The sequence below is a fragment of the Lissotriton vulgaris genome, chromosome 8, assembly GCF_964263255.1.
Source record: "Lissotriton vulgaris chromosome 8, aLisVul1.2, whole genome shotgun sequence".
NCBI classification, from domain to species: Eukaryota; Metazoa; Chordata; class Amphibia; order Caudata; family Salamandridae; genus Lissotriton; species Lissotriton vulgaris.
The window spans coordinates 1184008895-1184035835 of record NC_141696.1 but is presented as its reverse complement, the minus strand read 5'-3'; the positions used below and the strand labels follow the sequence as shown (position 1 = coordinate 1184035835).

The 26941-nt window shown below is 43.5% G+C and overlaps 1 protein-coding gene across 1 annotated transcript in view; it reads right to left on the bottom strand.

Moving 5' to 3' along the window:
- Positions 1–26941, bottom strand: part of THSD1 (thrombospondin type 1 domain containing 1) — a 110549-nt gene that overhangs the window by 13302 nt on the left and 70306 nt on the right. Inside the window, exon 4 of the mRNA XM_086935047.1 lies at positions 6429–6587. Coding sequence (XP_086791173.1) covers positions 6429–6587 — 159 coding nt within the window. The remainder of the gene's footprint in view (positions 1–6428; positions 6588–26941) is intronic.

The window sequence follows — 26941 nt, the reverse complement described above, 5'->3', positions numbered from 1 at the left end:
CCTCCCTCCACATGCCACTCCGCAGGGATGGGCAAATCCTCCAGAGAGTCTACTTCCCCCTCCACGGACTCCTGGTCCACCACCGCAGGTGGCCGATCTGTCTCATGGGGTGTGGAAGCCGGAGCAGGCTTTCTCTGTCTCCGGGTCTGTCCCTTCTTAGCAGCGGGTTGGGCCATTGTTCCAGGCTCCAACCCAGGCGAACTCCCTCTCCGGGCAGTCGCAGACCGTGTGCTGACACAGGCCCAGTCAGGTGTACCCAGCATCGCAGAATGCGTCCGGTATTCCACCTCTCTCCAAGTATTGTGTTCCATGTCATTACCCAACAGACAATCGACTGGCACGGCAGGGCTTACGGCAACTCGAAGTGAACCTGCAACCCCCTCCCACTCAAAGGGAACCTCAGCCACTGGATAGTGGCCCATTCTGCCGTCAGCCATCGCGGCGGGGTGGAGTACATTTGGAACAACCTGCTCTGGGGACACCAGCTGACTTCTCACCATAGTCATGCTGGCTCCTGTATCCCTCAGAGCCTCCCCTCTCTGGCCATTGATGGTAACCCATTGCCCATACTTTGTAGTATTTGGGGGCACCTGGATCTTTGGCACCATCTCCCGTTCTCCCAGGGACACTAAGGTGACACCCGCCCACTCACCCCCCTTATCTAAGGGCAACTCCTCCCCGAGCGCTACACTAGCTACTCCCGGTGACTTTCCTCCGGTGGGAGGGGGCGGTCTCTTTGGGCATCTGACATCTCCCTTATAATGTCCAACGCCACCGCATTCAAAACAGTGGGGAACCCTGGGCTGCTGGCTCTGGCCAGGATGAGGGTTCCGGGGCGGGTTTGCCCTAGGGGTGAAACCTGCTCCCTTCCCTTGGAAGTTATTTTGGGGACCTTTAGAGAACTCTTTCTTTTTCTCCCCCCCCTCTTTCTTCTGGGGGGCGCCCTGTCCGGCTTTTTGAGATTCCCCTCCAGTCCCCTTGGTGGACACCCGGGTACTTGTCCAGATGTCCGCCTCCTCTGCAAGCTTCCGGGGATTGGTCAGCTTGCTGTCTACCAGGTGTTGGCGCAGCTCGGGAAAACATTTCTCGAGGAGGTGTTCTCTCAAAAACAGATCATACAGCCCCTCATAATCTTTTACCTCACTGCCCTTGACCCAACCCTCTAAAGCCTTTCTGGCGTAATCAAGGAAGTCCACCCAGTTCTGAGTTCCCATCTTGTGGCTCCCCCTAAACTTCTGTCGGTACCTTTCTGGGGTGAGCCCGAACTTCCTCAATAACGCCAGCTTCATGGTGGGGTAGTTTGTCTGTTCCTCTGGATCCAGGGCCAACAAGGTGTCCCGACCAGCAGGAGGCATGTACTTGTACAAACTACCCCCCCAGTGCTTCTCCTGCACTCCATGAACCTTCAAAGAAACCTCATAAGCGGCCAGCCACTTAGCAACATCATCCCCCTGACTGAAGCTCGCTATCAGGTCCTTTGGGATATAGGGTTTGGTCTCCCTGGCTGACTCTTTCAGTTCGCTGCCACCATTCCTAACAGGAGAGGACCCCCGCTGTAGACTTTGGAGCTCCAGTTCCTTTAGCCTAAACTCGTGGACCATCCTCTTCTCCTCTTTCTCCAATTCCATCTTAGCCAACTCCCACTTTAGCTGTCTTTTCTCCCTCCTATCGGTGAGCTCAGCTTCTGTTAGGCTTCTCCCAGAAATGCTACTGCCCTTTCTGGAATAGGACACTGGGCCGGTGAGCAAGTTTTCCCCCTCATGGTGGAATAACTCCTCCACCCCCCCTTCTGTGCCCCGGTCAACCTCTTCATCCTCCTCCTTTGTCTCTTGGTGTGCCTCCACCCAGGCCCTAAGGCTAGTCTGGAGCTCCCCCTTCCTTGCACCATGTTTGAAGAAGACCCCCATCTGCTGGCAGAACATTCTCAATTGGGGCACGGAATAGACTTCCAGGTTTTCCACCGCAAACTCCATTGTGAGTCTGGCAAACCTGGATACACACCAGAGATTTCAGTGGGGTGAGGGTAACCTAAAACCAACTCCACCCACCACCAGGAATAAATTTAGAAAAAACAAAAAGACTAATTGGGAGGGCCGCAAGGAGAAAACTCCTGGTGTAGGTTAGGTGTATTACGCCAAGTTACTAGTAAGTAGCTGCAACCAAGTCCGCAATCCCACCGCTAGGCACCAAATGTTGGAATTAAGGTAGCCTGGCCTAGGGTAAGACTAACATTTAGAGGCACAGTGTAAAGGTTGCAGACCACCCAAAAGTAACTCCACGCAATAGCACTCAAAAAGAAAACCACTACACCAAAATTATGTGAAAATACGTGCCGTTTTATAAAAATAATATGCTCTTTAGTTTCAAATTATACAGTGTAATACATTTTAGTTCTTCTCAGGAATTGCGATTATACCTTTGATTTAGAGAAGTAAATAACACTCTTCCTGCTGTGGAAAAATTATGGTTCAAAACATTCAGTCTTCAGGAGTACAGAAACGCTTACTTCTGAGAAAGGAACTATCTCATTAGGAGTACACTAAGCAGTGACACTTTGCATTACAATCAATGACATTAATGTATCCCAGCACCTCACCCTGCCAAATAGCTGACTGCACCTCTTCTGCAGTGGTAAGATCTCCCTCCCCTTATCTGCCCATTAACTTAGTGCTAGCTTGCACACACAGAGTGATCTGCAGGAATTCCACACATTTACTGTTCTCCACAACAATTGCTATGAGGATCTGGAGGGAGTTTCCCCTTTAACAAGTACTGTCAGTGCTCTTCTCTCATGACAGCCTAGGTTCCCCTCTGATCTCTAGCTTATTAGCTGCTTCTCCAAACTTGTGAGAAAATGATGTTGGGGTAATGAAGCTAACCTCCCTCACACCTTCTCTGTCACAGCTTAAACTAAAGGCGTTAGGATATCAGGGCACCTAGCTAGGCGCTAAGACTTGTGATTTATCACCACACCAAAAAGGGCTCAGCCTTATTCTTCCTCATCCCCCACTTCTCCTTACTGTTTTTCAGGTCACTTGTCCTGCCCCAGTCCACAGGGGTAGGGGCTTTCAGCCGGCTCCACCGAACGAACACCAGTGGCAGTAGCAGCCACCTATCCCCGCCCAGCCAGCCTCTTGATCTCAGCGCTGGAGTGGGGAGGATTAATGACGGTGGCCCTTCGCTCTTCCTCACACCCTCAGAAGCGGGCACGGGGCAGGCGGACAATCGATCAACTGTGGCTCAAGGCTCCCGCTCCTCGGGAAATGCGAGACGCTCTCTCGCCCCAGCCCTCACCAGACCGGGTCCGCTGAGGTACCGGAGACGCGCCGTTCCTTGGGGATTCCTCGCGTCTCTCGGATACAGGCCTCTGCTGCGACGATGCGGGGGAACCAGTGGCACAGCCGGCACCGCCTCCTTCCGCCCGGAGATACACGCTACCGCTCCTGCGCAGGGGAACAGCGTCTCACTGCCAATTCCGCCGGAAGATACACGCTCCTGCTCCTGCGCAGGGGAACAGCGTCTCACTGCCAATTCCGCCGCGCAGCTTGAATAGCGAGCGGCGCCGCTCTCCTGCAGTCTGCACTCCTTCACGCCCCCTCGCGCCCTTCAGACAGAGACGCCACAGCCTCCCAAGATGTCCAAACACTCCAGGCACCGCTCTTCAAATTCGGGTAGGCTAGGGCTTCAGCAGAAAGGCGGGGAGCTTATTAGTAATCTTAAGGGGGGTCTTATAGGTGGAGGTGGGACACGGCCCACTGGGTAGATGTCCAAAGTCCCTGGTTGCTTGACTGGACCAGATCGATGTTAGCCCAATGAAAGGGTTCGGTCAGAAGCACAAGGGGGAACGTCCTCTGAAAGATGTTGTCAGTTTATTAAACCAACTAGCCTCTTCTAGCGCGTCCTCCTCCTCACACTGCAGCCTCTCTCCTCTCACACTGGACTACTCAAAATGGCCTCCTGCCCCCTGCCCTTTTATAACCTAGCCTCACAGAGTCCAGTAGGGTCCAGAAGGTTCTGGAAAACCTAATGTTATCCTATGGGGCTGATTATGGTGTGGCAGTTGGTGACAGTTAGGGCCCTCCATTTTGTGACAACATGAGGTTTCCTGACAGCACAGGCCTCGGGCCTGAGGTAAAAGATTACAAGGGGGGAAAGAACACCTATCCCCCTGGTCAACACCTATAAAAAGTTAGTAGACACAAAAATTAACAAGGGTTTGAGGGGCAAAAAGGGGACAAAATAAATAAAAATTAGGAGGGACTTCGCCAAAAAGCCAGACAGGTCTAACAACTGGCAATAGTAGTAGGAGATAAAATACATACTATATCAATGTATACTGATGACACACTGATCTATATTAGACACCTAGTCAGTTTCGTCCCTCATTTTATGCAGGTGATGGATTCAGGACTGCGGATAAACCGTAATAAAACAATCATATTGCCGCTGGAAAGGCTGGTTTGGTGGGCCTTGGATCAACTGCTGGAATGGGGACTAAATTGGGTACTGGATACATGTAGACACCTAAGTGTTAAAGTAGCACAATCTGAAAAAAAACTATACTTTATAATATGGGAAGAGAACTAGATCATCTTAAATCATTGGTCCAATTCTGGAACACGTTGCTGCTTCCAGTAATGGGTAGAATAGCTGTGGCTAAGATGGGCTTTCTTCCCCGGTGCTTGTCTGTCTTGCACAACACCATGTGCTATATTAAGCTGTCAACATTAAGGAACTAGATAAACTAACAGCAGCTTAAGTTTGGACCAGGGAAAGAATTAAGGTTCAATTAGATCCACTAAAAAGAGTTCATTATATTCGTCAGCATCGGACACAATCACCACCACTAAAATGTAAGAAGATATACCCGACGAAATCAGCCTGTCCTTGATGTGAGGAGATAGAGACATCATTCTTATACATATAACACGGCCCTGTAGAAAACTTACAAGATACCTAGATAATACTGTAACAAACTTAGATCAAATAACAAACAATGCACTAGAATGTATGATTAAACAATGCCTATTGGGTAGCATCCTCCGAAAGGGATGACACAGCATAATTAGTTTCTTACCGTTCCACATGGAGTGTAGTAGTAGCAGGGGATATGTCACCTTTACACAGCATTAGTTAAAGAACCTACCTTTACCACTAATATTTTAGAATGCATGAGCCTTTACAACACATGCCTTTACAACACAGGAGAAGGTAAGTATCTAGTAATTAAGTAAGGTTAGTTTTATTCAGGTTCAGGATTTGGTACAGATAAGGGTAGATAAGGGGTTTCTAAGGTTCAGAGGTGGGTAGAGACAAAGGAAGGTAAAGGTTTTTTAGGGTTTGGGTAGGGGTAAAGGGAGTAAGGGGTTTTTAGGATTCAGGATTTAGGGTTTAGCCCCCCTCAAACAATGTGGACACAGGGGTTGGTTGGTGTTCCCGGGGTTCATTTGGGCTCGGGAGGGGGGGTGCGCCCCCTCCACTAAAAATAAACTGTTTTTCCCCTGGGGATATAGTCTCCTAGGTCACTACAGGCTCAGGAATGTGGGGCTAAGTGCCCCCTACCCTAAAGCTGAAGTGTTTGGCTCCAGGGAATGGGGTCCCCAGGACCGCTACAGGGCATGGGGTCCCTCAGGGACAAAAATATCTCGTTTAGAGGAGCCTAACTCCTGCACTCAGAATATAAAAAAAATTCCAGGTGGCCAGTTTCTTTTTTTTTGTTCCACGATCCCGCTGGAGCATGTCTTCCATGGGAGCGAATTGACGCAAGAGAAAAAAAAGGCCGGGCCAATCAGAACATTCAATTTTTTTAATTGGTTTCAAGGGACTCTCATAAAGTGCCTCGAACCTAACCGTCCAGATATACAAATACTTGTCTTGCTGAGTATCTCAAAAACTACTGTACGTATTTATATCAAATTACAAAACTTTTGGGACCAGGATTTACCTTCCTGCCAAATTTGGTGTAATTCCATTTAGCAGTTTTTGTGATATCGCTTTTCAAAAAAGTCTATGGAAAAGGCATGGGGATATTGCATTTTAGGACCCCCACCCTTTATCTCAGTCTTGCTTGACGGATTCCCCCCTCCCCCAAGCCCTCCCAAAACTTTACATGCATAAAGAAGGCAAAAAAAGAGCACCTTGTGGAAAGTTTTGTGAAGATTCGTCAAACTCAGCTATAGTAATTATCAAACCAAAAAAAGGCATTTCCTATGAAAACACTGACCTAACTATAACTAACCAGTGGCAACTGCCACTGGATAATATATGTATGTATATAAAGCTAATGTACATAGATGTGAAGGTAAGTATACTAAATCTATACTTATATATATATGTACCTTTATAATATTTAGGTCATGATACTTTTGCACATTGATATTTTTTGCACATGCATTTAACTGTAAACATAAATAAATGCAAACCCTTACTCGAGCAGTCATCCAGAGAGCAGAGGGAGACCTCCGTATGTGGTCCCACGCATCCTGGCTTGAATGTTGAGGAAGTGAGGCATTTTCTGTATCTGTCACGGACTCCATCGCCGCATGTCACGCTGCAGGGATTCCAGGACTCCCAAACACCCCATGCCGCTGCAGAAGGATAATACAACTTAACCAATAATTTAAATGATAACAGTTTTTAGGGAAACATAAAATGTCTTCCATTTATTACAATTATTGAGACTGGGAGATTAATTTTCATATCTAAATGTCCAGTATTATAAATGCTGCTTTTCCTCTCAGAGTAGCAAGTTATTATCATTGGCTTTTGCTGAATAATTTTACAATAAAACATCTAAGACAGTTGGATGCGAACCCTCACATTGATAGCCACAAGTGATAAAATGTCCAAACTCTTCAGGTAAGATCTACTCTGTATTACCAGACTCCTCTCTCCGCCGTCAGCTCAGCAACTCATACCTGAACTTTCTAAGGTAGCCTCCAGGGGAACAGAGGAGGATAACAAGGGATAATAGGGGTGAACAAGGGAGGAACATACCATTATATGTTGGGTACGGAAGGGAATAAACTTTTCACATGGATGATTGAAAATACACATTGTAACAACAAGCCTCTCATTAGGAATGAATAAAGGTGCTGATTTGAGATTTTGAGATCGGAGGTTCTATCTATTACATCGTACAGAGACAGCTCATGCTTTGGCTATGAGCCATTCCAAGCAGACCTTGCTGTGCTGCACAGTGTGATAGGGAAAGGACAGGAATGTGCCATTATACAGCACATTCCTGTATTTTCCCTGTGCAAGACACATTCCTGCACAAAAACAATCCTAAAATGAATTTTCATCTTTCTATGTGTGCATCAGAATGCAGCACACATAGAAACAGGAAGTAACAAGGACAAATAAAGATATTTCTCCCTGCTACGCCTCACCTAGGGAGGTATAGCATTTTTACGCATTCCCAGGTCTACCACTAATTGTAAATCTGGGAATGCATCAAAATTCATGGGTGGATGTGTGGAAACACCCACACTCCGCCCACTGAATGACTCATTGGGGCAGAGCAAAGCAGTGATTTGCGCTGTGTTGCGTTACTCTAGATTAGCCACGCATGGTGGCTTTGCTTGGCTTCAACAACCTAACTTAAGAGTTGCGTCACTCTTGCTCCACATTGCGTAGAGCAAGGGGGGGCCAGTCTTTAACAAATATGCCCCTTGATTTCTAGGGACTCCATAATGATCCTTTTGTGGGAGGTTTTAAGTTAGCAGGAAGGGCTGTTCTTCACCTTTGCATTTTTGTAGCTCTGGGCTGTCTGTTCTATTAAGAGGGTATTTTAGGGGAAGGAAAAGGTAGCTCATGTTGTGACACAGCTTTTGCCAGCAAGATAGTATTATTCCCCAGTAGTTGAGATTTGTTTAGAGACGTTAAAAACTTTAGTGATTTTGTTTGCTTTTGTACATTTCTTCTACCTTTGCATCAGAGATGGTTTGTTTTGGAAATATACATTGAGGTTTTTCCTCCTGTTCTTTCTGGAGCCTCTCCAATTGCCTGCCTTGGTTTGGTAATTCTTTCAAAAGCACATTTTCTCCATACTATTGTGATTACTGTAGTGGGAAGTATGTTGTTTATGGCCATCTAAAGATTCCTGAGCTGGATATGAATTGTAAATTTCCTTCTAATTGTTGGGATCTCATAGAGAACTATGGAATGTGAAAGTGAAATTTAAGTAAATACACTACCTGAAATTAGATTTAAATGAATGCCTGTGCCTTCCACAATTGAAATCTTGTTAAATTAAATGTGCAAAATTTGCTTTCCAGCTTGGTTAAGCGTGAGCCCCTTCTGTAATAACCTCAGGTTGTCTAGGTTTACGAGGTGCGGGTTTTCATTTGCTCATGTGTGTGTTTATCTAGATGCTATTTGCATGTAGATGCTGAATCCCAAGGGAGTCCAGTTCTGATTCCACCTGATCCCTCTTTCTTCCACCACCCTGCAGTTCCTGTCTCTTTATTTCACTATTGTGGGCTCTTTTTCATCACTTCTTTCTTTCTCTCTCTGTCACTGTTTTTCAAGCTTTTTCTTTTTCAGCCTTTTTCCTGTTTGTGTCTTTTCCGCTCTATCTGGGGTTGAAAGTCTGATAATATAGCCTTATTGCCTGCCGTAATGGGCTATACCGGCTATTAAAGGCCCGCTCCCACATTAAAGGCCCGAACCGAAGGCGAGGGACTTTAATAAGGGGAGGGAACTTTAATAGGTATAGCCCCGCCAAGAAGTGTTATAAGGCTATTAGAACATTCTGCCACTAGAGGGCAGAATGCTCTAACAAATAAAACAAAGGCTACTCAAAGCTTTAGGGTATTTAAATACCCTCGAGCTCCGAGAGGCTTTTGTAACACATTGGAATGTTACTCTGTGGGCCTTTACCGGCCAGTAGTAGCAGGGAGCACTATATATATATATATATATATATATATAACCTACTGGCGATAGCCAGTAGGTATATATAGTTAGGACCTAGCTACCATAGGAAATCCGCAACATTCTATTGGGAATAACTTTGGCGCCGGTTGAGGAATTTGGGTGTAATTTTCCAAAATTTAGGCCAGCTCCACTCCGCTCCTTCCCTGAAAGTTTCGGGGGGATTCGTGAAGGGGGATCCCAAAACGTGTTTTTTCCATGTTAATTTCCATAGGACGAACTGACAAGGCTACAGCCCGAACCGCTGAACGGCATTACACCAAACTTTGCAAAATTGTAGGGACTGGTACGCAGATGTGCCTTTGCTACATTTGGTGAAAATTGCTCCAGTGGTTTTTTCGAAAATTAACTTCAAAAACACCTATATAGCTATAGGCGCGCGCCGAGCGCTCACCGGTACGTGTACCGGGGAGCGCACCCGGCGCGCCAGGGAGTGCGTGAGCGGAAAGCTGATTGGTTCTCGGGTGTCTGACAACATTCTAAACAGTCCGGAGAGTCCACCATCTTGTGTCTCGGTAGAATCGAGACACAAGAGGTGAAAATAAAAAGGGGGAAATCATTATAAGGGGGCAGGGTAGACACCCCCTGACCCCCTAGGTTTTCTGAGGGTGGCCTAGAAGGACCCTGAAGAGCAAAAAAACATTTTTTTTAAAAAAAATTGCGGGGTAAGCGCTTGCTGCGTTCCCATGTACGCTTACAGGTACGCGTACCCTGAGCGTACCACAGGGAAAACAAGAAAAAACATTATTTTTGGGCCTGGGGGGTCCTTGTGGGTCCCCCGGAGCAGGCCTAGGGGGTCAGGGGGCTTCTACCCTGCCCCCTTTGCATGTTTTGCACCTTTGTTTCACTGCTTTCTTGTGCCTTGGTTCTACCGAGGCACAAGATGGCTGCTAACACTTCCTGGTGTGGAGTGTTGACAGACAGTGGCAGCCAATCAGCATGCCTTTCACAGGAAAGCAGCAAGCTCATTGGCGGTCAATACTTCTAACCAGGAAGTGTTGGCATTCATCTTGTGCTAGGTAGACCGAGGCACAAAAGAAGCAGAAAAACAGACATGTAGAATGCAAAAAGGGGGCAGAGTAGAAAGAACCTGACCCCCTAGGCCTGCTCAGGTGGTCCCACAAGGATATTAACATATTTAAACGTTATCCGCTAATAGAATTAGCATTTAAAAAACATTGCGAATTCACTGAAAAAACCATAGGTTTAAGGCTATATATAGTTAGGAATTAGCATTAAAAGAAAACCTTGCAACTTCACTGAAAAAACCATAGGTTTCAGGCCTTATATAGTTAGGAATTAGCATATAAAAAACCTTTGAAATTCACTGAAAAAACCATAGGGTTCAGGCCTTATATAGTTAGGAACTAGCATTTAAAAAACCATTGAAATTGCTCCTATATAGTTAGTTATACTAACTATATTTCGCGCACCCGCAATCCACTGATGATGATGTCACATATTAGATCATTCATGACATGGTCAGTGACATCACTGATGACATCTCAAATGACATCACTGATGGCATCACTGATGACATCATCCACGTGACAATCACATACACCTTTTCATACACTAGTAGAATCTTTCATCACTCTTTGTAAAATACAGAGTATCATATTTGAATCCATTGTCACAGCAATACAAGTATCTAAAAACCCACTCAGTGATTCATAGATGTATACACACATCTAATCCCTTACCTGTAGATTCACTCATACATCCTGTCAATGAACAATAGAACACTATCAAAAATACTTATACATCGGGGGGCAAGATGGCCGCGGGTGGGTTGAGGTGAATAGTCGCACCAGAGCCTCTCTCCCATCTGGTTTGATGAATATGGTTTAATGGAGCGCTAGTCTTCCCCAGTTAAAGCTGAAAAGTACCGTTATTGACTCTGCCTGTATACACAAGGTCGGGATGCTGTGATGCTGGAAAACGTACTTTTTCAAAAAACGGTACCAACAAACGCCAGCTACCTCAGAGATCTCGGGGGCGCGGTGGCAGCTGAGTTCGGCAGGTGGGCAAGGAGCCTAAAGTGGAAACTTGAAATCTTTAAAATTAACCTAGCCAAGCATTCGGCAAGTATTGCAGCGCTAGGCCTTAAAGGTTGGAGCAATACGTTTCCTGATAAAATGCCGCCGAGACCTGCAAAGATCGATAAAAAGAAAAGCAAGGAAGACATCGAGACTGAACCGAACAATTTAAATCTGGCTGCGTCGGAGACACCCGCCACGATGAAATTACAGGTACCAGCCAAAAATCCAGGAGCAATAAAGAAAGTGTTTGTGCCACCCATTAAGAACAAAACGGACATGAAAGGAAAACGGCTGGGGGACGAGCGCATCAAAACAAATGAGAAGGCGGCGATTCCCAAAAGTAAAAGTAAAGCGACCCCTCTCAGACAGCCCACCCTACCTGAATCATTCACCCGCCCTGGTTGCACAGACAGCGGATCAACCAGCAGGAGCCCAGGAGCAGCCGGCGTTACAGAACAAGAGTCCGATCCCGGTGTAAGGCAAAGGAACGTCCTCGAGGACGCAGCAGCAGCGGCAGAAGCAGGAGCTCGGAACGTGAGAGACGCCGAGTCAGCAGTTGCTAAGCAACCAGCAGCGGAGTCTTCTGTGAGACACGAGCAGGACGCCAACAGCAAGAAACAGGAGGTAACAGCTGGGAATGCGGGACAGAGGGCTGGGGCGAGTACTGAAAGGGAACAAGCAAGAGAGATGTCTCAGAGGGGGTTGCTTGAAGACAAGAACAATGAGGCTAATGAAATTGACAATGATAAAGAATTAAAAGCACAAAAAGAGGCAGGGGGGCCAAGAGCCCATGAGAATACCGACGATATGATGCAGGCGATCATGCAGGTGGAAGCAGAGCTAATGGCTAAAACCCCCAATCCCACATGGGGAAGCACAGTTAGTTTGATGCATGATAAGTCAACACTCGGTCACCCCAAAGAGAAGGAAGATATATGCTCATTGGAGGGGGACCGCTTTTTTTCTGTCGATGAGGATTCCGACTCAGCTCAATTTGAGGGGAGGGGTTCAGATCTGGAGGAGGAGGAAGAAGAGGCGGAGAAGGAAGAGGATGAAGACGATGAGGAGGACGATTCATGGACAGCCTCTACCTCCTCAGAAACTGATATTGATAAGGAGTCTACATTAAAAAAGAAACAGACAAGGAGGCATAGGCACGAAAGGTCACCTACAAGGGGTGCTGAAAGGAAGCTGGACTGGGACTATTCAGCTACATCGCAGACATACCAAGAAGAGTCAGAAGCAGGTCTGAATCAGGGAGACGCATTTGGTAGAGTGTTTAATATGCTGAAGCAAATACAAACAGAAGCAAGATCTACAAGTCGGAAAACAAGGCAAGATTTTAGGAAAATCCAAACGACGCTCAGAAAAACTAACAAACTATATGAAGGCCTGGCGGGGAGAGTCTCCGAGGTCGAGGAGAGAACGGGCAAGATGGAGGATGACTTTCGCAGTTTTAGCGAATTTAAAGTACAACAAGAGAGGAAAGCAGATGATATTCTATGGAAGATGGAAGATTTCGAAAATCGCCAAAGGCGGAACAATGTTCGCATTTTGGGAGTGGCGGAAGGGCTTGAAGGGCAAGATCCGAGGGGTTTTGTGATCAAGTTATTAAGGGGGGCATTCCCTGAGTCCCAGTGGCAGTGGGAGGCAGAGGTCCAGAGAGCGCATAGATTCCCCTTTGTTCAGCGGAAGATATACGGAGCTGAAGGAGGGTCGAAATCTCCACTCCCCCGAGCAATTTTAGTGTATGTTGGGAACTTCCTACTCCGAGAGGAAATCATCCAGAAAGCCAGACCAGATAGCAAAAGATCGGTCGAGGGTGTTACATTTTTTATGAGACCTGATTTCTGCCATGTGACAGTAGAGAGGAGGTGGAGGCTCAGAAGACTGATCTCGGAGTTTCAGGCTCTTGGATCAGAAGCATATTTGCTATTCCCTGCCAGGTTGAAAGTGGTTACAAAGGGCAAGGTCAGGATGTTTATATCAGAAGTGAAAGCGCAGGAGTTTATTCAGGATTTGGAAAGGGCGAAGAAAGAGGGTCACTGAGGGTTCTTTGTTGGAGAAAGGGGGGGCACATTTGAGGAGATGGGAGAGGGGTGCGACTAACTCAACCAGGAAGCGTCCACATATAGGTCACTATTGACCTATTTGCCTGTAGGGGGGGGGGAAGGGGGGGATAATCAGGGGAGGTGGGGGGGAAGGGAAAGGGAAAGCAAAAAGCAGCTGAAGCGTATGGTTCTGATAGGGCAGTTAGCACACATTGATTATACATTTTGTTCGTTGTTTAAATTTTTGAGTAAAACAGGAGGGAGGAACAATGAAAGAGGGGGGGGGGGAAGCCGAAAGAGATAGCTGGGTTAGGAAGAGTTGGCTCTTTTTTTAGTACAAAATGTCATGCAAGGTTGTTTCCTTAAATGTATGTGGCTTGAATGATCCAAGGAAGAGGACAAATGTAGCAGCGTATCTAAGAAATCTACAAGTAGATTTAGCATGTTTGCAAGAAACGCATATAGAGGAAAAGCAGATTTATTTAATGAACCAATTGGGCTTTGATGTACTTGCGGCCAGTAGGCAGGGATCTAGGACAAGAGGAGTTGTTATCCTGGGGAGAGGTAGAGAAGTGACTGTTAAAAGAAAGAAAGAGGACCGCTGGGGGAGATGGGCTATGGCGGAACTAAACGTTAAAGGGCTCAATGTCACATTAGTAAACATATATGGTTCCACTGAGGACGATTCAGAGATTTGGGAGTTTTTAGATATAGAATTAGCACAGTGGCCCGAACCAATAATCTGCTGTGGTGATTTTAACATGCATGACCCTACAAGCTCATTTATGAGTACAGGCGCAGTGTATAATGGTAGAAAGAAAAAAGTAAACAGGGCCATTACTAATATGGTTAAAAATAATCTTCTGGCAGATCCCTGGATAATGCAACACCCATTGGTAGATGGTAGTACCTTTTTTTCGGCACCTCATCAGGTGTTGGTGAGATTAGATTACTTTTTAGTTTCTAGGTCCTTGGTCTTGGAGACACAGATTGAAAAGCAACCAAGAACTATATCCGACCATAGTCCATTAATACTATCAGTTAAGGTCTCGCAAGCGCAGAGTAAGAGGTCCACATGGACGTTTGAGAGGAGTCTGCTCCAAGACCTTGAATATAGGAAACATATGGAAGAGTGGATTAGGTTATTTTGGGAGATCAATCACGGAACTGCCTCAGTGGGGCAAACGTGGGATTGTTTTAAAGCAGGCGTCAGAGGAGAAACACTAAGCTACGTGTTGACCAGACGTAAGAAAGAGAGGTTAAGGAACGAAACTTTTCGGCAAAAGCTGATCATTGAAGAAGGAAAACTAGTTGCTGCAGTAAGATCTAAGTCCAGCTTGGAAAATATATTATTAACTATAGTAGCACTAAAGGCGGACGCGATAGAAAGTCTCTCGAAAAGGTCTGCGGAAAAATATTTGGCTAAGAAAGAAGAGTTATATGAATGTAGTGAGAAGGTGGGCCACATACTCGCGGTTAAAGTTAGACAGCAGAGGGCGGATGCAGAAATAAAAGAGATATTAGATCCAATGGGTGTCACTGTTAGAGGCTCAGATGAGATAAGAGAGGTTTTTAGAGGCTTTTACGAAAAATTGTATACACAGGGTGACACAGAGGGTATAGGGGAAGTTAGGAATTATCTTAGAGGTGTGCGCTCACCCTCTGTTACAAAAGAAGAAGGTGAAATGTTAGACTCTACCCTAGGTCTGGAGGAATTTATCGATGCATTAAACAGCTTACCATCAGGAAAGGCAACCGGACCTGATCAAATTCCGGTCGAATTTTATAAAGTATTCCGTGACTGTTTGCTGATTTATATGTTTGAGGTTATGGTATATGTACAGCAAGGAGGGCTATCACCAGATTCTTGGCGTGAGGCAGATTTAATTGTTATTGCTAAAAAAGGGAAGCCCGCAACCCTTCCTGGATCCTATAGACCCATCACATTGATGAATTCAGATAGCAAGGTATATTCTAAGATGTTGGCAAAGAGATTAGCAGGATGTATTGAACACTTGGTGAGCCCATCACAACATGGTTTTATACCCGGGAAGGGTACCACTCAGCATATTAGGACGCTGATTACTATGATCGACGTTGCAGAAGTCACAGGCGACCCTATTTCAGCACTGTTTTTAGACGCCGAGAAGGCTTTCGATAGGGTCGCCTGGGAATATCTATGGGAAACTATGAAGTGGTGTGGTATTGGCTCAGGTTACATACGAGCTATGCAAGCTCTATACAGAGACCCAGTGGTTAAAATCAGAGTAAACGGAGGGCACTCGGATTTAGTACATGTACAACGGGGGACTCGCCAGGGTTGCCCGTCTTCTCCACTGTTGTTTGCTCTGTACATAGAGCCATTATTACGTAAACTAGAGGGAAACCGTGTTATTCAACCTATGTCATTCAATGGTTGCACTGTGAAAACTCTTGCCTATGCTGACGACGTGGCTATATTGACTCCAAATCCGGATATAGCCATGGTTGGAGTAGAGGCAGAAGCGCATGAGTTTGGGCTGATCTCAGGATACAGTCTAAATAAAACTAAAACCCAGATCATTCTGAATAGGTTTGCAACAAGTCTAGATAGCAGGGTGGTCAGCAATGCAACTTACCTAGGGATTGACATATCTGTAAAATTGGAGGAACTAGTAGAGCGCAATATGGAACCATTGCTTGCGAAGGTTAAAAAAGACCTGGAAAGGATAAGTAATCTACATCTTTCTTTGGTCGGATCCACAAATGTGTTGAAAATGATGGTCCTGCCCACATTTTTGTATTTATTCAGGTCAATACCTTTGATTTTTGAGAACAAATGGTTCAATAGGTTGGAGAGTCTGGCTAACAGATTTATCTGGGCAAGAGGAAAAACACGTAGGGCTTATAAATTTATCACCTTGCCAAGGGATAGAGGGGGGTGGGGTGCACCAGATTTTAGATTATACTTTTTGGCTGCTGCTCTTCAGTACATGCAGGGATTAATTGGAGGAGGCGGTGGGGCATCAAAGACCATTAACATGTCAAATGAAGCCTTTACAATGATACTAGGACAAAATACTGTCAACGGATTCCTGTATTATACGGATTTGGGGTACCTCAGAAGGCAGACATATAAGACTCTAAGGGCAGCACTTAAAATCTGGAGCATTTTTTAAAAAAAAACTGGCATGGGTAGATTTAATAGGTACATCAAAGTCTATAAAAATAAATCCTTCCCTGAAGAAATCTTTTCTGATTTATTAATGGCGGAATGGGAGGGCAAAGGGATACATCAAATCGGGGATTTAGTTAACTCAGAGGGTATAATACAATTTGAGGAATTGATTAAAACATATAAAATAAACAGAAGGGACTTCTTTAAGTATCTTCAGATTAGGAGCTTCCTTAGGAATAAACAAGGAGGGCCATTGGGCTTTCACCCAACTGAGCTGATGGAAGGGCTAACAACGGGGGAGGAATACTCCATTAGGTTAATATATGCTGCACTGGCAAAAAATAGACCGGATGATTTAGATAGGTGAAAGGGGGAACCGTGGTTGGGATGGTGTAGAGGATAGAAAGCAAGTTGAAAGAGTAATCACAAGTGGTCTTATGCACATTCATAGTTCAGTACCACATTGACATATATGCATTGTCAAAAAATAAATCCATCATTAAATAATCCTATCCTATACAAATAACACAGTCACTAAATGTTCTGTTGTTTAGGGGGTAGGATGATAAAGGTGTGTCGACGTTTCGACCCCATACAATTGTAGGCTGATTCCTGCCCTACTCCGGGGTCTTCTTCAGGACAAGTGAGGGAGGTGGGAGGGTGAAGAAGGGCACCTGAGAACAATGAATTCAAATTAGTGTTTTAGGAAAATGGAGCAGTGCTACTACTAATCAAGTGCTAAAACAGTCACAAGATATTTACCTAAAAACCACAACAAACAGCGTGTGGTATCGTCTGAAAATGTAGGGTGGGCCGGGCGGCTCCAAGGGGAAGGAGAGCGTACGAACCTATAACAGAGATTAGGGTGTATTGAGAAAAGGGGGCTGGTAATCAGAGTGTCCCACATTAAAATTGAATCGTATCACAACATCGTGCTCAAAATCAGTGAGCATCTAAATATACCCAGCCGGGTTAAAAAGTAATTAGGTCAGTCATACACACGAGGGGTGACCAACACAGGGCTCATCTGGACAAAACCATTACAATTCAGTACATCATTGGGATATGAGAGGTAATGAAATCACCGCAACTCTTAAACAAAAGTAGCAATACATCTGCCCTTTGTGCAGCAATTTGATTTATACAAGCAACCCCATAGTGTAAAAGAGCATATTATTTACCGAAGGTTTGTTCACTCTACCTTGAGCGTTGTTTAAAGAAGAGGGGTGGATCTCCATAAAAGGCTTCCGCAATATTAGTCTGGTCGCCTATTGCAGGTTGGGGAAAGGAAGGGAAGGGGATCGTAATGTTATTTGCAAAACCGGGATGGAAACATCACGTGTTGCACTATTGTAAAGAAGAGCGATGTCTAAGTCACTCGTCATATGCGGGTTCTATTCAGCTTACCGCATTTCGTCAGCGCCTGTGCAATCAATGCATTCACGGCGGTCCGAGCATTCGTCTGGGGACCGTAGGATGGGAGCTCTTACTGTCTCGGGTTTTAAAGGGAATTCACACGGAGCGCGAGGGACGCGCGCGTGTGTGCAGCAGCTGGATGGCTGCAGTTCGTTTGGGCCAATCACATGTGTACTGTAGTTTTAAGTGGAAAGACTACCGATGTGTAGTTCTTTAAGGCCGGTTAAAAATAAAATTAAGCACAACAGTATGTGTAAGGCAGTTGCTTTTTACACAAACACAATACCCAATGCAGCAAAGGCCATATTAGCCCACGGTATCAAATTAGTGGTGCATATTATTATCATGATTAACAAAGTTCAAAACATTAATGTGAAAACCTTACATAACGGCGTTTGTTCCGCATAGTTTGTCACATAAACACAATACCCAAATGCATTTAGAAGGTCGTATTAGATGATGTTTCTGTGCGAACATTTAACTATGTATTAAACAATTATCACAACTATGCTGAACAAACACCGTTATGCAAGGGTTTCACAATAATGATTACAACTTTGTTAACCATGATAGTTATGTAACTAATTCTTTAATATGCACCAACAATTCGATACCATGGCCGAATACGACCTTCTAAATGCATTTGGGTATTGTGTTTATGTGACAAATAGTGCAACACGTGATGTTTCGGTAAATAATATGCTCTTTTACACTATGGGGTTGCTTGTATAAATCAAATTGCTGCACAAAGGGCAGATGTATTGCTACTTTTGTTTAAGAGTTGCGGTGATTTCATTACCTCTCATATCCCAATGATGTACTGAATTGTAATGGTTTTGTCCAGATGAGCCCTGTGTTGGTCACCCCTCGTGTGTATGACTGACCTAATTACTTTTTAACCCGGCTGGGTATATTTAGATGCTCACTGATTTTGAGCACGATGTTGTGATACGATTCAATTTTAATGTGGGACACTCTGATTACCAGCCCCCTTTTCTCAATACACCCTAATCTCTGTTATAGGTTCGTACGCTCTCCTTCCCCTTGGAGCCGCCCGGCCCACCCTACATTTTCAGACGATACCACACGCTGTTTGTTGTGGTTTTTAGGTAAATATCTTGTGACTGTTTTAGCGCTTGATTAGTAGTAGCACTGCTCCATTTTCCTAAAACACTAATTTGAATTCATTGTTCTCAGGTGCCCTTCTTCACCCTCCCACCTCCCTCACTTGTCCTGAAGAAGACCCCGGAGTAGGGCAGGAATCAGCCTACAATTGTATGGGGTCGAAACGTCGACACACCTTTATCATCCTACCCCCTAAACAACAGAACATTTAGTGACTGTGTTATTTGTATAGGATAGGATTATTTAATGATGGATTTATTTTTTGACAATGCATATATGTCAATGTGGTACTGAACTATGAATGTGCATAAGACCACTTGTGATTACTCTTTCAACTTGCTTTCTATCCTCTACACCATCCCAACCACGGTTCCCCCTTTCACCTGTCCCCCCTCCTCCTTTGACACTGAGATCATTTATATGCCTTCTATGTATGAATTATCAGACAATTAATTTGCATTTGAGGATGTATATTAAAGAACATCACTCATATTGATTTGTCTATATAAATGATTTTTAATGTTGTCCACTAATTTGTGTGTTTAGTATGTTGTTCCAACTGGGACCACTCTATATACAACATTCAACTACCCAGGTCCCAGTACTAGTGGGTTAACCCTTATTCTGTACCAGGATGATTTAGATAAGCATAGGGCAAAATGGGGGGAAAGGATAGAGGCCACACCTGAATCATTTAACGAATCACTGGAGCTAGGTCGGTCTATGCTATGTTCTGCCCCTTTGCAATCCCAACACTACAAAACGCTATTTTCGCTATACTACACTCCAGCCAGGATCGCGAAGTGGGGGGGCACTGAGGGTACTACGTGTCCCAGGTGCAATTCTACTGAGGCAGATATTGTCCACATGTTTGCTACATGTCCTCAATTATACACACTAATTAAGGATGTCGAAAATTTTCTAACTAACTCATTAAAGATCAGGGTAAATTTCACTGTAGGCTTAATCATGCTGGGTGTGGACGCAGGAAATTAGTATTTGGATCCAGGCGATGCAATGTTTTTGTTTATGGCAGCGGCTGTCTTTAGATTAATGCTAGCCAGGGTATGGTTAGACAAGAATCCCCCGACCCTGCAAACATGGCTATCAAATCTTATTGCTATACATAATTTAGAGAAATACATATATGCAAGGAAGGGTAGGATTGGGAGAGCGCGAGGTATTAAGATATGGGGACCTTTGGAGAAATGGAGAACAGGAATAGGATGATTTATTTTGATGTTGATTTACGACTGTGTTTGTTATATAATATGATGTATGATATATGTTGTCTTGGCCTCCCCTCTTGGTGGTTAAATAGTTTCAATTCAAAATTTATTTGGTTATATTCTGTGACGAACAAATGTAGAAGCAAAATGCTGTATTCTTCTTTCAAAATGTGTGCTTTTTGAAATATAAAATAAAATATATTTAAAAAAAAAAAAAAAATACTTATACATCTATATCGACATTACACACCAGCACACATCCTCTTCACATATGAAGTCATCCTACTCACTTATGCAAACAATGGATCATACTTACATATTTACTTAGCTACACACTTATACAAACACCACTTCATTTATTCATTTAGATATTAAGTCATACTTAGTGAGTTATAAAATCATTATTACAAGTATACAGTTATCCATACAGTCACTCACACAATCACTGAGTCTTATGTATGCTTACTTATATAAAACAATTGACACATACACTGCCTTTTATTTTTCTAGTTTGTTGGACATGTACCATTGAGAAATATATTTGCTCATCACCACACCCATAAAGAGATTCACTCACCCAAACAACTGTTAGAACATGTAGTTTTAACTTCATATATCTACTGAATCAACTATTCACACATCTTTGGACAGTCACACACACCCCACCGAATCACACACACTTTCACTCTCCCATACAAATACTCAGTTAACTAATCAATAACTAATATAGACTTTCACATAGCTAGTAACCATCTGTAGAACCAGTTTACACAACAACTGACAAAGTGATACAAATATTCACACAGTTTAGTCACTATCCACTATATTTAGTGGAATATAATAAATTGGTCAAGAAAACAGTCAATTACACTGCTACTAAATCCTCCATCCAAATATGTATTTATATATATCCACTCATTCTTCAATGCAAATTGCTATATATATAATGCATATTTAAATACCGAAGCAAACCACATTCACTGGGTGATGTCATCAGTGATGTCACTTGAGATGTCATCAGTGATGTCACTGACCATGTCATGAATGATCTAATATGTGACATCATCAGCAGTGGATTGCGGGTGCGCGAAATATAGTTAGTACAACTAATTATATAGGAGCAATTTCAATGGTTTTTTAAATGCTAATTCCTAACTATATAAGGCCTGAAACCTATGGTTTATTCAGTGAATATATATATATATATATATATATATATATATATATATATATATATATATATATATATGTATGTATATATATGTGTATATATATATATATATATATTCACTGAAAAAACCAAAGGTTTTACACACGTTATAGTTAGGAAGTAGCATTTACAAAACCTATGAAATTAATTGAAAAAACATAGGTTTGACACATGTTATAGTTAACTGGACATTTTACTCATATAAAACCAATGAAATTCCCCCGTTATAGTTACTTCAGCTAACTATAACTCGTGCGCCCACAATGCACTACTGATGACGTCACATATTACATGCCACAATGACAAAATCACGAGCAACCAGAATAAGTGTACACATCTTTACTACTTGGCAAGAAAAGATCTTTCAAGGCACGGCTACCTCGTCTTTTGAGTTTGTCTATCTTCTCCAGGGTCATTTGGTATCACTTCTGTGTGCGTTCAGGGCAGCAATATTCGTTTGCTTTACTTGCTCCCATTCCCCAGCTCCAAAGTAGACTCCTCTAGCCGTTAGCCCATATCTTTCACCCCAAATACTCATTGTACCATGGCAGATGAGTAGACCGTATGATGGACACAAAACATGTCCTTGTGAAGGCTCACCATTTAAGTAAGTCTTGAAGTTACATGCATTACTGAGATAAGAATTGACAATTATATTTGTCTGGACATAGAGAGGTTAGAACCTATTTTGCCTTCTGTGGGAGGTGAGGAGTGAGAATTTCTGGCATAGTAGGGAAGGAGCTAGTAGATAGAGTGAAGTCGTCTTCTAGTCTACTAGCCGTAAATATGTCCTTGTAACTGTCCTCTGTCGCACAGAGAGGTGAGTTGCCCATCGTCACAAATGGACTCCAATAGTTTTTTGTGAGAGATAAACATTACTCAGAACGTTTCTCAGCCCTCCTGTTAACATGGCCAGAGAGTTTTCAAAGTTGAAAGAAGTGAAAGCACCTGGACAGGTAAAGAGCCACCCAACAGCAATGGTGGACAATAAGGTTGTGTGAAGCTATTTTATGGAAGCGCAACCACTTGTAAATCCAGAATATTGAGTTTTGCAACACCACCAGGTTTCATTCCTCCTGCTAATTTGGACACAGGTAATACTTTAAAGCCTAAGGGAAATATACTGGTTGTAGAAAATGGGACGATAAACACCCTGGTGAGAGATGAAAGAAACATTGTTATCATGAATGCGTCCAACGATAGATAACAGCAGGGAATTTTGGGAAACACTCCATAATAAATCACTAGCCTGGCTCAGGGAGAAGTGGCTTGGTGACATGACAACGTTTCAAAAAAGATTCTATGCACCAGAATGATCTACGAATAATTGCATTGTTAGTGGTTGCGGAGCAGACAGTCTACGGAAAGCACTTCATCGTAACGTGGAACTGGGGAACAAGAGCTTGTCCCTCAAGCTTATATAATTTTAGGCATGACTGTAGAACAATGAATCAGATTAGTGAGACTAGTGATATTTTTATTTGATTTGGTATATCTATCTGGAATGTGATCCCCTAATCTACATGGTCCCAACTTAAATTCTATGGGTTCACCTAAAACTTCTCTTTATATGGAAACCGTAATTTGCTGAATGCCTCTTTTTCCAATGCTGCGTAAATTGCCCTAAGTAACTAAGCCTGAATATTAATCATACAAATAACCTATTCTTGGCATGCCTCTCATAACCTAAAGAGTGTGGATTGAAGAAAGAGTAGTATTTCCCACACATCACTTGTTTGGTGTTGGCACCCTTTATTTTAACCTTGTCTCTGTGATTGGTTGAATTGTTTACCATGCATTCTCAAACAGTGGTGATTTTACCTTTTAGATCCAAAGAGATACTCATTGGGTGTGGGGCTCCACAGGGGTCAGTCCTCTCGCCCCACCGTGCCTCTGGTAGAGCTTTTCAGGTCTTTTGGCTTCACTGCACTCTTTTATGCAAACAATACACAGTTGTTGTTGAGATTTTATCACACTGACTGTGACAGTATTGAGCGCTTTTGTGATTACCTCACCCGAAGACATGACTTTTCAATTAGCCAGCATACCACGGGATATCCTTGCAAATGATAGAACACTTAACAAATACATATAGCACAGTTAAGGAGTGGAAGTAGATGTCCCTGAATTTCCTAAAACTAACTGGAAACCTGGTGATTGGCCAAGCCCAGTTGATATGTATAGAGAGGCTGTGGGCGCCATCCATGTAAATTTTCCTGTCCCAGTTGATACAACTTACAATCTAGGATCTCGTTCAACCAGTGGCTCTCTTGATCACCAGATCCAGTTTGTTAGGTCAGCTTGTCTCTCATATTGCATGGCCCTCAGGAAGTTCTTCCCTTTATTTTACAGAAAAAGTAGCCCCAGTAAAGGGTGTTGTGATAATGGACAGCATATAATAAAGTAACAGTATCTTTCTTGGCTTGCCAAAGGATCTGTTGAGGAAGCTTTATAGAATTCAAAACAGTGGTAAGGCTTATTTGTGGACTTCACACGTACGACCATGTTTCTGAGGCCCTCCACACCCTTCTCTAATTTCAGATCAAACAGGGGATTCATTTCAAAGCACTCAAACCTTTTGTTCGGCCAGGCAACAGTTTCTTAGTTGATATAACCCTACTCTCCTTCAGACTCCTTTGGTCTGGTTCTTTTTCTCTGCATAAAATCACTCGCTACAGGAGTGGAGGGAGGGCCTCAGAGTGTAACACCCACATATTTGGGATAAGCTTACCTGTCTTTTACAACAACTAGCTGATCATCTCTTCATTTAGAAACACCGTAAAAATAATTTCTCTTCTGCTCGTTTTCCTGCTGGGCACCTATCTGTTGGTCATATCCTGTTCAGATGCTTGGGGGCCAAGGTTTTGCATATTTTAAATTAATAAATAATACTCAAGAATAGTATTCTATGTCTGTGCACAAAAGGCTTTCATAGCCAACAGTGTATTATGAATGAATGAATTTTAGCCTTATAAAGTGCCCAGAGGTGTCAAGGCGCCTCGAGGAGGGTCCAACAGACGATAATGAGTAGGGCTCACGGTGATGAATGGGTGAAAAGCCAAGTCTTCAGAGCCTTACGGAAGAAAGAGTGAGACTCCAGTCTAGAGATTGAGGAGGGAAGAGAATTCCAGACTTTGGGCGCAGCAGAAGAAAAGGCTCTACCCCCATCTTACTCTCTACTCATCTTACTTATAACAACCTGGAACTGACCATGGCTTTGGTGGATGAGGAACTCTGTGCAAACATCCCTGGTAGACTTATTATTAACCATACGAACCAAAGACCCAGACTGTCTTTGCAGTTGTCCCATGCCATATTTCTTTTGTCCCTTAACGTCCTCTGTATTCATGGAGGTACTCATGACCTTTATATTTATGTTTTGTATTATAGTGTATTTTTAAATATTTAATCCCACACTTAGTGCAGCTAAGGATTGGATAACCCCTTTTTTACAAAGTATACCCAATTTTAATAATTAACAAGATGGTGTATACATACTTATGGAATGGTTTCCTGATAAAGGAGCTGTATTAAATTCTGAAATTCACAGAACTTTGTTTCCAGTAATTAACCTAAGCCATTTTATGGATTTTTGTTTTACATCATTAACAGCCTGTATTTGAATTCATTATTGAATCACTGAAAAAGAAATAGAGGTCACAAGGGAGTTTTGCATATTGTGTTGTTGTTTTCCCCTCTTCTCCCTGGCCAAAAAAAACATACCTTTCAGAGGGGGTCCCCCCATCTCTTTGTACCCCTTTTAAAGTGCCAACATGTTTCAGCCCTTGCTAGGAGCTCACGTGGTCAGGGGCCTTCGTCAGGGCTATTTATCTATGTTTTTTAACTCTACAGCTATATTGTGCACTCACTCCATGCACCAATGCGAGGCCTAATGCTCTCACCTGTCTTCTTTTCGTCCGCAGTAGATTTTCTGGTAGGGGGAGAAATGGAGTAATCAATATCTTATTCATGATTCATCCAGACTTATTTCATCGTGTCTCATCCATCCTTATGAGTTGGACCGTGTTGTCCTGTGATATATAGATATTCTTATTCTTTATCTTACACTATGGCAAAAAAATTCCCTAAGCCTCTTTATACAAGACTAATGAAGTGATCCGTGAATATTTACATAATTGTGGTACGTGGTCTAACTATGTACAACTTAGATTTTTTTTTGAAAACCCATGTCGGGATAGGTTGTGAACTCTATGGTAGGTCTGGATGCAGTTGCTAGGTGTAGTAGTCATAACTTTATCCATTCATCATGTGATATCCATCCTGACGTGACATACAAGCTCAGGCACTCTCGCGCTTACCCACTGCTGTCTTTTTTCAAGGGACATATCATCCTATGAGAAAGTAAGCATGTTGGCGTGTTTTAATAAGTACCCAATTATAAAACCGTAGCCAATTACTATTATACTGAGTGTCTGTGGGGATCCTGCTGGCAGCTGCCAGTAAATCCACATTCGCTGTGGAATACACAACAGATGCAGATACTAATCACAAAGTCAAACTGAGAGATGGCACAGACAGATGAAGCACCATCCCTACCTCCATGGACAACAGTGATTTCCTTTGTGGAAGGCATGTGTGGCCCCTGTAATGCAGATGGAGTAGATCTCAGAAGCAAGCATGGCATGATGAAGCTCGAGACACCGAAAGGCTTAACATCATGGGTTGCCTCTGATCTTCTTAAAGACGGAATCACAGAAATTGAAAGAAATGCTCTTGTGCATTCCAAATACAAGATTAATCACCCATCAAGGAAGCAAACAGATTGCATCTGTAATTGAGATGGATTGTCATAACATCTAGAGGTGGGTGAGCCTGGTCTTCAAACATGGATCTAAGGGCTTCCTGTGGAGTTTGGGCTCATGAGTTTAAATGACGAAACCTGCTCATGCTGTCTGTCATGCTTTTTCAACTCCTGCAAAGGAAGAGACCAGCAGAAGCGTCTACTGATAAATCATCAAGTCCCACAGCTCCCTGCCAGCCAGCAGAATTGCACTGATTGAGTGGCCCCTTGCTATCTCTCATAGAACAGATCTGTGATATTTTCCATGATTATCACAACCACTGTGATCTTGCCATAGGTAGGAAAGTTTTTTATCAGTTGTACAATTGTCTTGCGCTCCAACATGTTTATGAAGAGAAACAAATCAAATTATTCCCAATGGGTACTGAGGTAGAGTTCGTGTGACCACTCCACTTATACTCTGAAGAGACAGTTGTGAATGTGAGCTACAGAGCTAGCAGTAGAGACCTCCCATTTATTAGTGAGCATCACAGGGTCGTCACTGCAAGGTTGTGAGCGTAAATAGAAGGTTCGAGACAGGCTTGGCCTGATCATCCAGCAACTGGTCTCAATATTCCCCAGTAATTGTTTCTGGGAGCTTATGTGGAGCGGGGTATGAGTGGCAACACTTGTGCAAGAAGCCCATGGTCCTAGAAGCTGCTGGAACATTCAAGCTGACACAGTCTTGTTGCGCAAAAAGTGGTCCGTCATCTTGCGGATTAGCAGTTAAACTTTATGGAGGAGGGTAGCCCTTTGCATGACCGGAGTCCAGGATGACCCTGAAAAAATAGATCCTCCTAGAAAGAAGATTTGAGGTAATCACATAAAGCCCAAGAATAATTAAGAATGGCATGGTCACAGAGGCACCAGACTCTGCTTCCTTCCTCGATATTGCTCTAAAGAGACAATTGTTGAGGTAGGGGTTGCAGTAGACCTTCTTCACCCGAGAAAAATTGTTGACAGGTCGAGGATC